This window comes from Moschus berezovskii, chromosome 12 (genome assembly GCF_049115385.1).
Source record: "Moschus berezovskii isolate FMDL1 chromosome 12, NW_MosBer_1.0, whole genome shotgun sequence".
Lineage (NCBI taxonomy): Eukaryota > Metazoa > Chordata > Mammalia > Artiodactyla > Moschidae > Moschus > Moschus berezovskii.
Genome location: NC_142471.1, coordinates 66,325,157 through 66,339,259, shown reverse-complemented (window position 1 = coordinate 66,339,259; position 14,103 = coordinate 66,325,157). Strand labels below are relative to the sequence as shown.

General features: G+C 53.9%; 1 protein-coding gene across 1 annotated transcript; it reads right to left on the bottom strand.

Moving 5' to 3' along the window:
• Positions 1–5,226: 5,226 nt before the first annotated feature.
• NKX2-3 (NK2 homeobox 3) lies at positions 5,227–8,385 on the bottom strand. Its single transcript, XM_055425928.2, has 2 exons — positions 8,025–8,385; positions 5,227–6,556 (listed from the first exon to the last, which is right to left on the bottom strand). Exons 1-2 carry the CDS (start codon positions 8,383–8,385, stop codon positions 5,814–5,816), a joined length of 1,104 nt encoding a protein of 367 aa, XP_055281903.1. The 3' UTR covers positions 5,227–5,813.
• Between the last annotated feature and the right edge of the window lie 5,718 nt (positions 8,386–14,103).

The following is a 14,103-nucleotide window of genomic DNA, read 5'->3' as shown; positions in this document are numbered from 1 at the left end:
AAAGGGACTTGGGGTAGCTGTCGGGCACTGCTTTATCATCTGGATGTGGTTCGCAGGGAGCGTTCAGCTTCTGAAGATTCAGTGAGTTGTATGTACACTTAGGTCTTTCCTGTATGTGCCATACTTCGATAAATTTTCTAAACTTCCCTTTAGAAACTTCCCTTTAGAAAATTTTGCTGCTATGAACGTTACCTTCAGCTCAGGTTTTTCCATGGGTGCGTCTTTTCAATAAAGCAAGCGTAGTTTTGAGATCAGTGCCCTTTCCCCGCCCCAGGCCCCCCTGGACTTGGCCCGGAAGCCACACGGACTCATCAACCTCCCGCGGAGCGTCTTACCTCGGCGCCGCGCGCTGCGCTTCGCTGCGCGGCCCGCTAGTGACCGCCAGGACGGCTGGTTCTCCCACTCTGGGCTCTCCCCGGGCTCGCTGACGGCTCCCTGCCCAGCGGGCTCTGGCAGCCCCAGGCCGGTGTGAGACGCTGCGCGCGGCCCCGAGGCACCTGGGCCACCCGCAGTGGGTTCTGAGGCGCCTCCCGTTCAAGCGGAGCGGGCGGAGGCGGAGCACTGAACTCAAGGCATCGAGAATCCGCCGTTCTCCCTGGGAGACGGGAGAAGGCACCTGGGATGGGCACCCTGAGCCCGGAACCATTAAGCGAAGGAGGAGGAGGCTGCGCTGGAGGCCTTGAACCAGCCCGCCCCCTGCGCGCGCTGCTCTCCCGCCGAGCGCCCGCCCACCCAGCCCCACCCCAGCCTTGCCCGGGAATCGCCTTGCCCAGAGGGGCTAGGTTTCCCTCCTGACCCCTGCCTTCCCGCAGCATGGGTTAGGGGGACTCGTGGCTCCCCCAGGAACCACCTTTCACTTCCCTCTTCAGTCGAATTCCTCAAGTCCAAACCTCTGAAAAGTTTGCAGCCTTGACGGCCCCGCCAGGTGGCTGCTGCCCCTGGTTTATCAGCAATGGCCCCGGCCCGCCCCGCTCTCCCCGCGCACCTACGAGTGGACCCAAGGGCAGAAAACAGTCCTGGGCTTCTGAGTTATACACAGCGCCTAGCACCGGTCTGGCTGATGCCTACCAGACACTGCTTGTTGTTTAGTCGCTAAGTCTTGTCCGACTCTGGGACTCCATGGACTGTAACCCGCCAGGCTCTTTCGTCCACGGGATTTCTCAGGCAAGAATGCTGGAGTGGGTTGCCCTTTCCTTCTCCAGGGGATCTTCCCGACCCAGGAATCGAAACCGAACTCCTGCACTGGCAGGCGGCTTTTTTTTTTTTTCTACCACTGAGCCACCAGACACTGCTGCACTAAGCTGCTTTTACATGGATCATCTTTAATTTTCAAAGCCAAGGTGATTGACTCATGAGCACTTACATATATAAACATTCATTGAGTTGTATACTTAATATTTGTGTGTTCTACTGTAAGAAAAGAAAACCTACAAGAAAGGCACTATTAAGCATACCCATTTTATAGAGGAGAAAACTGAGGTTCAGAGAGTTTCTTACTCAAGGTCTCTAATGCTGTTTATGGTAGCCCTGAGATTGAAATAGAGGCAGTCTGACTCCAGAGTTCATCCTCTTAACCCCTCGAGATTAGGCTCTGAAGAAAGACAAAGAAAGTGCTGTCCTTCTAGAACCTATTCCACATGCCCCATGAGTAGTGCCTACCCACTGCTTGAGCCCAAAGTGACACCAGTTATTGGATGGGAAAGGATTATCACTTTTCTCTGCTTTAGAGCTCAGAACCCAGAGGGACAGTTTACTTCACCTGCACAAAGTCTAGAAGGGTCGTTAGAAGGCTTGTCTGGATTATACATTTCCTCCTGGATCACAGGACAATCGGGAACTAGGCGGTGGTTTGGGTCTGGGAGGTTGTCTTTTCCCCTAGAGAGGGAGCTCAAGGAAGAAATAACTGTTAGTCAAGGGTTTTCACCCTCTGATGGCCAAGGCAGTGGAACCTTAGCAACTGAGCAGTACGGAAATCCTTCAGTGAAGAGACGTGAGCTATTTATACTGAGAGACTGAAGGATCTGGGGAAGGGTAGGGATTGGGGAGGGGGCTGGTCCAGACTGGCTTTAAGTATCTCAAGACACGCAAAGTGCGCAGGAGCCAATTCTCAGAACCAGCTCTGTTTCCTCTATGAGAATCACACGCCCCTTTTCCAGAACTGGAGGGGATGGATGCAGAGTGAAGGAAGACCAATGCGGGCCAGGAGGAAGCCAAGCAAGGAAGGTGGGTATCCGGCGCTGGGGAGCATTGAGAGGCCACAGTCCAGCAGGATACAGACCAGGAGGGAGAAAAAGGAGTTGCTTACTTAGGAAACCCCCAGAGGAGCTATGGAATCTGTTCCCAGAGCCTTGGGTTTTCTAATGTGCATGGGCTGAAATCCAGGCTTAGAACTGAGTGCTCCGTGCTGGGCAGCATCTTGATCACTGACCATATTTCTCACCCAATGAATGTAGGGAAAGTTGATTTGGGTCTCAGATGCAGGTCCTGGATTTACTGCATACGTTCCAGCTTTCCACCCCTGCCCCCGCTTCCCTCTGCTGAGTCTTCTTCCCTAATCCTAAACTTGGTGTCCTCGTGTCAAGGTTACCACCAAGTTCTCAACCTTCTTCCCTAAGTTTTAAGCTGTACGACCAGGGGCAGCAATCCCTTGGGGAAGCCATATCCACCCCACCCCACCCCCAGGCAGAATCATGGGGTGCCCAAGGCCTGACCTTCCTCTGGGATGGGGATAGGCTGCAGGTCTTCTGTGATCGATTTCAGGTGTTCTGGCTCCACCCAGGTGGTCCAAGAGTCTAGCTCTGCCCATCTTCCTTGCAGCCAGCACCCAGTGTGAAATTCCATAGCACTGGGGCCACATGCATTGGGGATGGCCGCTCTGAAGCAGCCTGGCCCCATGATCTCCATGTTAAATGTTCTAGGGGGAAAAGATGCCAGCCTGGCCCCTACGACCTCAATAGGCCCTCACATGGCAGGGAGAGAGACAAATAAATTTTTTCATGACACTATGTGGTGATACTGGAAAGTACCTAAGACTTTGGTGGCACTATTAGGGAGTGATTACCCCCACTTGGGTGGTTCAGGAAAAAAAGCTTGGCCTTGAAAGGAGGAGCAAGAGTTTACCAGAAAGATGGGGGTGTTAGAGCATTCCAGAAGGAGGGGAGGACTTATGCAGAGACAAGGAGGCAGCAACAGCAAAGCGATGCTTGGACTGGCTTCCTTTTTGTCATTCAGACTTCAGCTAGAATCTGATCTCCTCAATGTGGCTTTCTCTGATCACCTACTCAAAAGATTCCTCCCTCCAGTACTTGGTTCTCTTTCTTAGAATCAACTACTTATTTTTACATTTATTTGTTAGTTGTCTATCTCCCCGGCACACACAATCCTTCAAATCAACATCTTAAGCCTGAGGACACTTTTATTTTTCACCGTTCCGCAGTGGCCAGAACAGTGAAGTGAACATTAGTAGTATCAGTACCAGAGAATACTTGTGAATAGATGGGTGGATGGATGAATGGAGTCCGAGGCTGCAGGCAGTGAGAAATGTCTTAGGCAAGAATTCCCTCCAAGTCCTTATAGCCTAAGCAACTCAAGGAAAGATAATAACTCCAGAAGGAGGGCTCGCTAGGAAAGGGGTTTGGGACATCGCGGTGGTGGGAGACGGTGTCCCAACTGCAGGGCGGTTTGAGGGGAGGAAACTGGCGGGGAGGAGCTGAGGGATCCGCAGCCTGGTGTGCCTGGCTCGGGGGTCTTTTTTGCTTCTAAGGAGGCAAGGGGAGGGCGGGTCTTCGCCCCCCAGGCGCCGCCTGTCCTGCTTCCAGCTAGGCCCCTTTGGACGCGTCCAAGCCTCTTCCTGGGCGGTCAGTGGGTTTGGTGGATTGCCTTGCCGGCCAGTCTCCCTCTCTCCCCTCCCCTTTTTTTCTTCCCTCTCCTCCGGGACTCTGCAGCTCCCCAGCCGGGCGGCCCCGCAGCAACCTAGCAGCCCCCGCCCCCTCCTCTAAGGGCGAAATTGCTAAACTTGTAGCAATAATGACCCTGCTTTCAGGCAGCCGACTCCCGCTGAACCTCTCGGCGCCTGGGCCGGCCCAGCCTAATCAGCGCGCCCCTCCCTGTTGCCCGCCCAGCCCCCGTTCCCCCCGGCCGCCCCCTCCCCCAGCGCACAAAAAGTGGGGAACAAAACCCCCGCGCATTTCTCCGTCCCTCTGTTGAGCAGACTGCTGCACAAAGCCCCCGCTCTGAGAAGCAATGGGGAGCTCGGGGGGACGTCAATCCCGACGCGCTGAGGTTTTTGTTCGCGCAGGGGACTTCGCCTTCCTACCACACCTTTTGTTCGGGACTCCAATAAAAAGCCATTCTTTCCGCACCTTCCCGGCCCGGAGCCGCCTTTCAGCGAGGTCCGGCCCCACAATGGCGCGGCGCGCTGAGGCCTCCCCATTCACCCGCCTTGGCACGCTCACAATCGGCCGTGTGGCAGCACAGGCCTCGCACAGGCATTCTCCGCAAGTGACAAGGAGCCGCATAAAGCCTCGGCCGCCGGGGGAGAAGGGAGGGCGGCCGAGGGGGAGAACTCGGCCGCGGCGGGGCGCAGTGCCCCCGGGCGCGCTGGAAGGCCGGGCGGCGGCCGAGGATGGAGCTGCCTTCGCGCCGCCTACGGCTAGGCCTAGGGGAGAGGTTTCCTTTACTCTGGAGGCACTCGAGGCGGGCAGAGTCTAAGCCTTGATCTAACGCAGGCCCAGATACTAGCCCAAGCATCTGGGTGAAACTTGGGGGGATTTCAAAGCCCCGCCTCAAAAGGCCCTGAGTCTCCGACCTGTCCTCCCTACGACAGTAAAGAGAAACTAATGAACAAAGCCTTAGAGACCGGACTTGCAGCCTGGGGGCTAAGGCAGGGGAGACCAGGCCTGCGATCGCCCAGGGCAGAACTGCTTTCCCAGAGCATCTTTTCCTTCCCCGCCGCCCTGTTGAAGGATCCCAGCCTACTTTTGTGGGCCAAACAAAGTCTGTAGCCCGCCAACCGTTTGAAAATATTGCACCTTGTTTATTGACTCCTGTAGTGTATGGCAGCGGGTGTGTACATGGCGTGTGGATATATTTAGTTATATATATATATTATATGTGCTGAATACAGAATAGGAAACAGAAGGAAAGCCGGTAACACCTCCGGTGGGCCCCTAGGTCCCGGAGGATTTGTTCAAACCCCCAACTTTTGATCTCGCTCCGCTGATTTTTCTTGCAGAGTTCTACGTCCCCTGACAATCTGGAGATCCAGGCCGAGGTATCTGTTGCGGAGGGCAGGCGGTTGGGAAAAGGAAAATGGACTGTGGTGTGGCACTCCGGCCCCGCAAAGTGAACAGTAGGTCGGTAGGGCCTGGGTATTTCTCAAACCACGATGCCCATTTTTCTCTCCTTCATGCTGTTCTCTGTCCTTGAGTTCTCCGCCAGCGCTCCGCCAGAAGGCTGAGAAAGAGAAGTCCTTCTTGCTCTAGGAGAGACGACTGGCAGCCTGAGTCCCAGCCTTTCGCACTCCCTTTCGGGCCGAGATTGGGGCCATCGTCCTCCCGGCACCCAGCCAGCGTTTCTGCCTCAGAGATAGTCTCCGTGAAGGCTCATGCGCATTCTCTTCGCCCCAGAGCCCCCTTCCCCGGACTTCGCGTAAGCTGCGCTCCGGGGCCCTGGGGAGCGAGACGTGTATGTATATATATTTATATATTTTTAACGAGGGGACCTGATCCTTCCTTGGATCCAGCCTTTCTCGCTCTTCAGTCCCGCGGCGCCAGGCTGCGGTGGGGTCGCCTGCCGCGTTACTCGCCCGGTCCCTACCAGGCCCGGATGCCCTGCAAGGTACCCTGAGCGCACGCGGCCCCCGCCGTCGCACCCTGGTGCAACGGCTGCGTGCCGCCGCCGCCCCCGAAGCCGGCCAGGTTGCTCACGTTCACGAAGGGGCCGCCTCCAGACGCACTGCAGGCGGGCTGCATGGCCGAGGCCGCCGAGGAGGCCCCGCCGCCGCCGCCGCCACTGCCACCGCTGGTCGGGTACGCACAGCCGTAGCTGCCGCTGTAGGCCGCGGCGGCGGCGGCTGCAGCGGCGGCGGCTGCGGCGGCGGCTGCCGAGTTCCCATAGCCATAGGCGGGGAAGCTGTTGTAGGAGTAGGCGCCCGCGCCCACGCTGTAGGGCGCGCCGTAGGCTGGCGCGCCAGGAGTGACGCACGGCTTGCCGTCCCGCACCAGCACCGGCACCGCCACACGGCGCGGCGGAGGCGGGGGCGCGTGCCCGCCCAGCTCCAGAGACTTGTCCTGCCGCTGTCTCTTGCACTTGTACCTGCGATTCTGGAACCAGATCTTCACCTGGGTGGAAGTGAGCTTTAGGCTGCTGGCGAGGTGCTCGCGCTCGGGCGCCGACAGGTACCGCTGCTGCTTGAACCTGCGTTCCAACTCGAAGACTTGGGCTTGCGAGAAGAGGACCCGGGGCTTCCGGCGGCTGCGTGGCTTCGGCCTTTCGCTCTCCTCTGCCGCCTTACAGTCTCCGGCCGCCTCCAGAGGTTTCTTCAGTTGGCTGCTTTCTGCGGAAGAAGCAAAACAACAGCGTCTCTTAATTGTTCCTGGCCTCTCCGCGACTCCGGTCCAGGAGCACTGTGACCCTTTTTGGTGGCAACGCGGAGCGTGCAGTAATAACTGCTCGGATTTGGGGGAAGGTTTGTTACTTCTGGCGCCGTGGGACCCTTCGATCGCCCAAGGCCCCTCACCACGTCCTTGACGGGTGGAGGCACGTAGTGTGGGGAGGGGTAGTTAGCGCGCGTTTATTTAGAACTTCAGCATCTGCGAGAGATTACCCTGTATTAAATGTGCAGCTCGGCTTGTTAATGATTATTTTCAGGATGAAAGTTTGTAACTACATAACTCCAATATTTGCAAATTCGTTTGCCTTCTTTTCCGTCATAAATAGCTGAAGGTGTGAGAGGCATGCTGGTTTTTGGCGGCCGAAATGAGTGCGATGTGCGAAAATCTTCCTGCTCAGAAATGTCTAAGTGTACTGCTTATTGCCCAGGAGCTGGGTTTTTTTTTTTTCTACCTTTAAACGCCTACCTACCCACAACTGAGTGTCTGAGTAACGACAACCGTTACCTTAGAAAGAAAAAGAAATTTGATTGACTGACTGACTTAGACAGTTTCATGTCGATTTTAGGCCCAGGGGAGCTGTCAGAGCACAGGCCTTGGCTTCCGCCACAACAAACCTTCTCTTGGGGAAGGAGATTCTTTTGGCTCTGTCTCCTCACAAACACTTTCTTGGAGGCTTTATTCAGTTATTCTGTGGCCCTACCCAATCCACCTCCCATCCTACTTGAGCAGACAGGATCTCAGTTCGGCGCGTTTTTCACTCAGCCCGAAACCACACAATCTGGGACGCAAAGCAAAACGTTACAGATTTTCAAAGAGGCTGGTTGCCTCAGGGGTGCGAGTGAGGTATGAACTGTGTTTCCGTGCGCTCTCCCACCATCCCCTCGCTCTCTGCCGGGTGTCACGGGTGCGAGGACGCAGAGTTCCAGGCGGAGAAGTGAGGAAAGCACCCCCGCAAAAGTTCTACCTAAGTTCCTGTGCCCTGCGGACACCAGGCACATAACCTGCTTGGACTACCTTTTCCGAGAAGAGGGAACGACTGCCCTGGCCTCAAAAAACGCATCTCACGCTAGAGGGAAAGTGGGAAAAGTTGAGACTCATGCCCCTCTAGCTCTTCCCAAGAGCTGAGCAGCTGAGCCCACGTTTCTTATCCGCATCAGGGCAGCAATAACCTCCGGGGCTGCATCGCCTCCTCCCTCTGGGGGGAGTAGTTGGCGGAGTCACCTTGGCCTTCTCCCTCCGCCCCGGCTCCCTTGCAGCATCTGAGTTTTGCGGAGCTGTCTCTGACCAGGAACTGGCATGACACCAGCCAGGAGCTAAAGGAGCTGGCAGCCGTGCCGGCAAGGTTGGTGGGCAGTTTGCGGGCATCCCGCCATTGCTCCACATGCGCGTTTCCGTTCCCCCTCTACTCACTTTGGCTCCCGTCCCTCACGATCTCGGGCTCCTCTTCATGTTCCTTAGGCCCGCTGCACGAGTCTCGCAGGACCGTGTGGACAAAGCTCTGGGGGCAGAGCCCCGAATCCCCGTGGCCATCGGCTGTAGCTAATGAGTTCAAATAGGACAGTTTCTCGCCCTCTTCTTCCTCGTCCTCCTCCCCTCCGTCCGAAAACTGCGTCCCCTCAGCTGCGGCCAGCATGCAGGGCGCCGAATGGAAGTGGTGCTCCAAGTCCGCCTGCAGGTGCGCGCCGTGGAAGTGCTGTTGCTGCTGCTGCTCCAGATTCAGAATGTCTTTGACTGAGAAAGGGGTGGAGGTGACCGGGCTTGGTAACATCATCGGGGCCACTTAATTGTCCAGTCCAAATACTCAATAAATCCCGGCGGGGGCGGGGAGGCAGCGCGGCGGCTCCAGCTCTCCTTCTGGACTCCGCCGCTGCTGCCGAGTCGGGCTTTTGACAGACGCGGTCCCACTCCAGTCTAAATCGCCTCCATTGGCCCGGACGTGGGGGTCTGGGTTTTGTTACAGCCACTGCAGGGACTGGGGCCCGGGCTGAGAAGCAGGAGTCCGGGGGTCGTGCGTCACGTCGGGGGCGGGGCTCTCGCCCCGACCTCCCTCCCCATTGGCTCCAGCTCCTGTGGACCACACCCCTCCGCATACACTGAGTCGGGGTGCCGCGGAGCTATCAGAAATAGACAAGGAATAGTATAGAGTCTCGAAGTCGTAGTGGCTGCGGGAGAGGCTGCACTGCCTGGGGTACGCGAACGGCCGATTTCCATCCTGACTGGCCGCATCTTCCCGAGTAAAGCCAGTTCTGGGAGGCATCCTGAGAACCAACTGCCAGGAAGGATAGCCCAGGAACGTGGTTTTTCCAGCTGCTGCGGAGGCAGGAAAACTTCCTGGCTTGTAAATACCCGGCACTGGATCCCCAAGGAGACTGAATGTTTTATATACCTATGGACGGGCGACGTGTGCGTTCTCGCCTTGTTGACTTTGCTCAAGCTGTTCCCTCCACTCGGAAAGCGTTCTCCACCCTTGTCTCCATGACAAGCCTGTTCTCTGAAGCTCTGCTCAAATGCCACCTTCTCCAAGGAAGCACTCCCTCATGGCCTAGCCGGAAGTCATCTCTCTCACATCTGAACTTGCAGCGCGTGTTAGTAAAGGACATTTGTGTCACTTATCACTTCCTGCCTAGTACGATAGCTATATTGCCTGCCTGGTCTCCCCGAGTAAACCATGAGCCCCCGGAGGGCAGAGCCCCAGTTGCATTTGCTTCTGTAGCTTTTCCAGCGGCCTCACTAAGCAGGTATGTGAGAGACAGGACGACAGAGTAAATACTGAACTTTGTGGTCTGACAGCTCTTGGTTTGAATCCTGGCCTAGTCAGTGTTTGGCCTGGGTGTTTCTAAGCCTGTTTCTTTGCTTACAAAAAGACAGTAATACCTTCTTCAGTGATAAATGAGGCAAAACACGCCAAGATTTTAGTGCAGGGACCGCTCATGTTAGTGCTCAATACATGTGATTGAATACTGTTCTGCATCAGAAGTCAGTGTTTGTTGACTGCATTGGTGATGATGTTTGGGATGGAGGGCCTCACACACTGGGTAGTTTCATATGGTCTTGAGAGCAGGTTCTGTCTTCACAAGGGAGGGGACCCAGCCATGGAGGCTGTCTTTTGCGTCTATTGAAATCAGATGCCTGGGTCTAGGCCTTGACTCTCATAGGCATCTTTCTAATTTCTCCAACCTACACTTCTTCTGGCGCCCTTCTAGGACCCTGGTTGTATTGTGGGCAAATCTGTGGTGTCCCCTGTGATTCTGGAAACTGCACAGATAGAGATCATCTTCCTGCACAATAGGCGTTTGCTCACCACCACCTCTAGCCCAGTGAGCAGCAGTAGGAGCTGCTGTGAGACCTACAGAAAAACCTGTCCTCAGTGCTGACCTTGAAAAAATAGGAACCGATTTGGCCCAACCATGGCGCCCCTCATTTGGTCCTAGTTACCCCTAGCATTTTTTGGCGCCAAGATGGTAGAGCGGAGGGGGCACTGGCTTGCAGCTAGAAGGGGCAGGTGGGAGGTGCAGGGACTGTGGACAACACCTCCCGGCTGCAGCGGACTCGGGATGGCAGTGGGAACGGGAGCGGAGAGCTGTCAACGGCGGGAGCAGTGGGTGCCCAAAGCCGAGGAGAGAACGAACAGCCAGTCGCGAGGGGGGAGAGGCGGGGCTGTTCAGGAGGGAGCGGAAATGGTGCGGGGAGTCAGCCCCTGGGGCCTCCTGGGGAACTGGGATTCAACGCCGGCCACGTGCGCCCGGGAGTACTTAGCTGGTGGCGGCCCATAGGCTGTGCGGGAGACTATGTGAGCTGGGCTTTGCGCCGCAAGGGCACCCGATGCCTTCCGCTCTGAATTCTAAGATTATTGAGGCCCTGGGCAGAGCTGGTGTTTCCAGACCAGGCCATGGAGCTGCGGAGAGAAGAGTGCGCCTGCTTTTGCCGCGGATCGGGAGTTGTTGGGCGCAAAGACCCAGAGAGCCAAGGGTGAGTGCGCTGCACTGCCGGGTGGCAGTCCTTGAGTAAGTGCGTCGCGGTAGCAGGCGAGCATAAAAGAAGGAAACTGCCTCCAGTCCCACTTCTCCACCCCCATCCCGAGGGCTAGACTGTCGTTGGGAATATTTCTACTGCCCGCTGGCCTCCTAGTTTAAAAACCGCTTCTTTAAGCGATTTTCCTGAAGTGATATCAGGATTCAGAAAAAAGAAAGACAAAAGCTACAGAAAATATCTGTTCCCAGTTTCCAACCGAAACCTTCATTTCTCCTTGCTGCCTTATTTTACTTCTCCACGGCGCTTCGCTCCTAGGCCTACCCTAAGCTCATCTCCCAAATCCGTGTCTTAGAACCCATGGTCCGGGGTGCCGGGAACACCGAGACACGCCCACAGAGCCGCTGCTGCCTCCGAGTCCACCGAGTAGCCTTCTCCCTTAGCACGCGGAAGGTTGCCTCCTTCCCACCTGCAGGCCCAAGCGGTTCGATCGCCTCCAAACCCACTACCACTGCTATCCCGCCAGATATCCTTGGCCCAGGTCTGAAGAATTCTCTCCTGAGGTCCTTGATCAGATTGCTCCTCGCAGGAAGCCCTGACGGACTGGAGACCCTTGAGGAGCCGGAGCGTGGAGAGCATAGGCGAAGGGGCCTAACAAGGGGTTTGTACGCCGCGTCCATTTCTCTCCCCAGCCTTAGCTCTGCGCAGGGCTTGTCTAGCCGGTGGGAGGCTTAGATCTCGGCCTTAAGTCCTGAGCAGGGGTGGGATCATCTGATTGTTCAGGTTCCCTTTGGTCCGTTTGGTTCCCCAGCGGCGGAGCTTCCCTGCAGGGATACTTGCCAGGCCAGTCATATCTAGGGAGCCAGCCTGGCCTGCGCCCGCACCCCGACGACAACAAACTTGTGCGCAGCCAACTGCGCGGGGCTGTCCGGAATGAAAACGCCAGAGTGGTAGTTACACTGCAGCGGCGGTCGGTTGTCCAGAGTCACTTATCAGAAAGTGGAATCTGGTTCCAGCGCCTATCCAGTTACAATCTCATGCTAGGACATTTGCATTCTTTTGTCGGAAAAGAGGATCTTTGAAATCCCGGAGCTGTGCTCGCCTAATAATAGGTTTTTGTTCCAGATAGATTAGCTAATTATTGTCAGATAAAGTAAATATCGTTGCATCCATGGCAGCGTTTGATTTTAATCGAGTGTATCTGCCTATCTACGTTTTGTCACATTATACGTTTATACAAGTCTTTCTCCTCCCATATGTGATTACAGGGCATAGGAAAATGACAGCAGATTCTCTGAGGGAAAGTGTTATAATAGATGCATAAAAAGGTAATAAAATTATACCTTTTGTGAAGAAAAGCCACATGCTAATCATTACAGCAAACTTTATCAAAGAAAAATGTGATGGTGCTTTAAAAGCTGTAAAGTGTTCCCGTAAGTTATTATTGTATACAAAAACTGCTTAATTAATATACATATAAATATAGGCAGAAAATTGATCACTTTAGTTATATATGCTACAGCTTATTCTGTTATCCTTCATTTGTTTAAATAGCCATTTATTTATGTAGCCGTGTCTACAAAAAAAATTCAAGGTATTAGTGGCTTTCTAATCTAAATGTATACTATAGTCAGGAGTAATTTTCTTTCAAGGCATGAGAAACCATCATGGGGTGAACTCTGCTAGCTAAAACTGTGTGATAACATTTTAGGTGATTTTTTCCATTGAAAAATTTCCTTCTTCCTGTCTTTCTTTTCTTTTCTTTTTTTTTACTGCTCTCCCAGAAACTTCATTTTCAATGACATCTTTGGGGGAAAAAAAAGAGGCCAGAAAAGTAAAAAAATTCCTCTTTTGCAGGAGCATTAAGTAGGTTTTTGTTATTTTGTTGTAGTTGCTGCTGATGGTGCATATGTGTGTGTTTTGATTTGGTTTTTAGTTGAGAGATGTTAGAACATATCCATATTTGTGAGCATTCTAGAGGCTAGTGTTTTGTGAGAAGGGGAATACATTATCTACTTTTAAAGAACTGTCAGCTAGGTACATCAGTCCCATAAAGTATTAAGCTGATCTAATTCCTCAAGAGGAACTTTCTCCCCCCAAGTTTCAGCAGTTCGGTAAGAGAGATTTTAAAGTGCACTTTGAGAATTTTAGCTTGTTTTCCATGTGTTTGTATAAATGCCAGATTTCTCCAGATTGTGTATGGAATTGAGTTTTCTAAATAACCCACCACTTCCCTTCTCTGGGAGAAAATTGGTCCAAGTTCAGTAATCCCTGTAGTTCTTTGTTAATTACAGGCTCTTGCCAATGAAGCAAGTTTCGATTTCTCAGGGAGAAGACCTTTCATATCTATCTATGTGTATCTGCTTCACTCCAAAAAATTTTAAGTTAACAATATAAATAAAGCTTTTGTTATCAAAAAAGTTGTTTTGCCAATAAAACACAGAAATCAGAAAAGCTAACTTTGTCGAGTGAAAGTCGGTAATTTTTCAAACAAAAACACGTAAATAAAAGATGACTATACACAGACATTTATTTGTACTATTTGCGTGTGCAGTGAGCAGTTTTAACTTGGGGATTAAATTGGAATTCTGGATGCATTCCTTAACTTTTTTTTTTTTTAAGTGTGTTTAACTTCCTGTATCGAAATTTCGGTGTCTTTAGACCGTTTAAAATGCAATCTGACTTCAGAAGGGCGGCTGCAGTCTTTAGAGAATTAATTCACTTAAACCCGAGCACCTCCCTGCTCGGAACATTAAAGGTTTCGGGGAGGGATGTGGTTATCATGTGCAAGAATGAGAGATTTTTTTTCGTGACTTCCTAGCGCGATCTTTTTTACTCTCAACCGCAAACCGAGGAACCTCGGCCTCCTCGGACGAAGAACTCTTCTCCCGTATCTCCCTGGAGGTCAAGTTGAAGCGAATAACTTCAAAACGTTTGAGAAGCAGAAGAGGAACAACAACAACACAACCTTTCTCACTTGGAAAGAAACTTTTGCTGAAGCCTTGTCGTTTTAAGTAACGCCTTATCCCGCCCTCACTGTATCCAGCCTGGTCGGCACCGGGACCTTCGCTCCATTACTGGGCGATCGTATCTGCGGGCCTAGGGGCCCACTTACCCTTGGTTCCCTGAAGCTCTGGGGGCACCCAACAATTACCACTGTCCTAGGATAGTCCCATCTTGCGTGACCCTGAGGGAAATTGTGGGTGGAAGAGCGTGGACTACTGACTTTGCTCCGAACGGCCGGGGACCCGACCTGGAAAGGACCGAGGCCCCAGGCGGCTGGGGCGCGCCAGAGCGCACAGCCACAGGGGCAGAAAGCGTGACGCGCGCGGGGAGCCGGCCCGGTCCCGCAACCCCCCGTCTCGGGACTCGGCGGCCTCGCCCTGCAGAGACGCAGGTGAGTCGGGTCGGAGGTCAAGAGTACGGCAGCCTCGAGGCTGGGGTGTCTGTCAGGTTGCCAGGCCTCGCTCAGCCCTGCAGCCAAGGGCGCCGCGTCTCTCTGAAGCCCGAGCACTTCGGC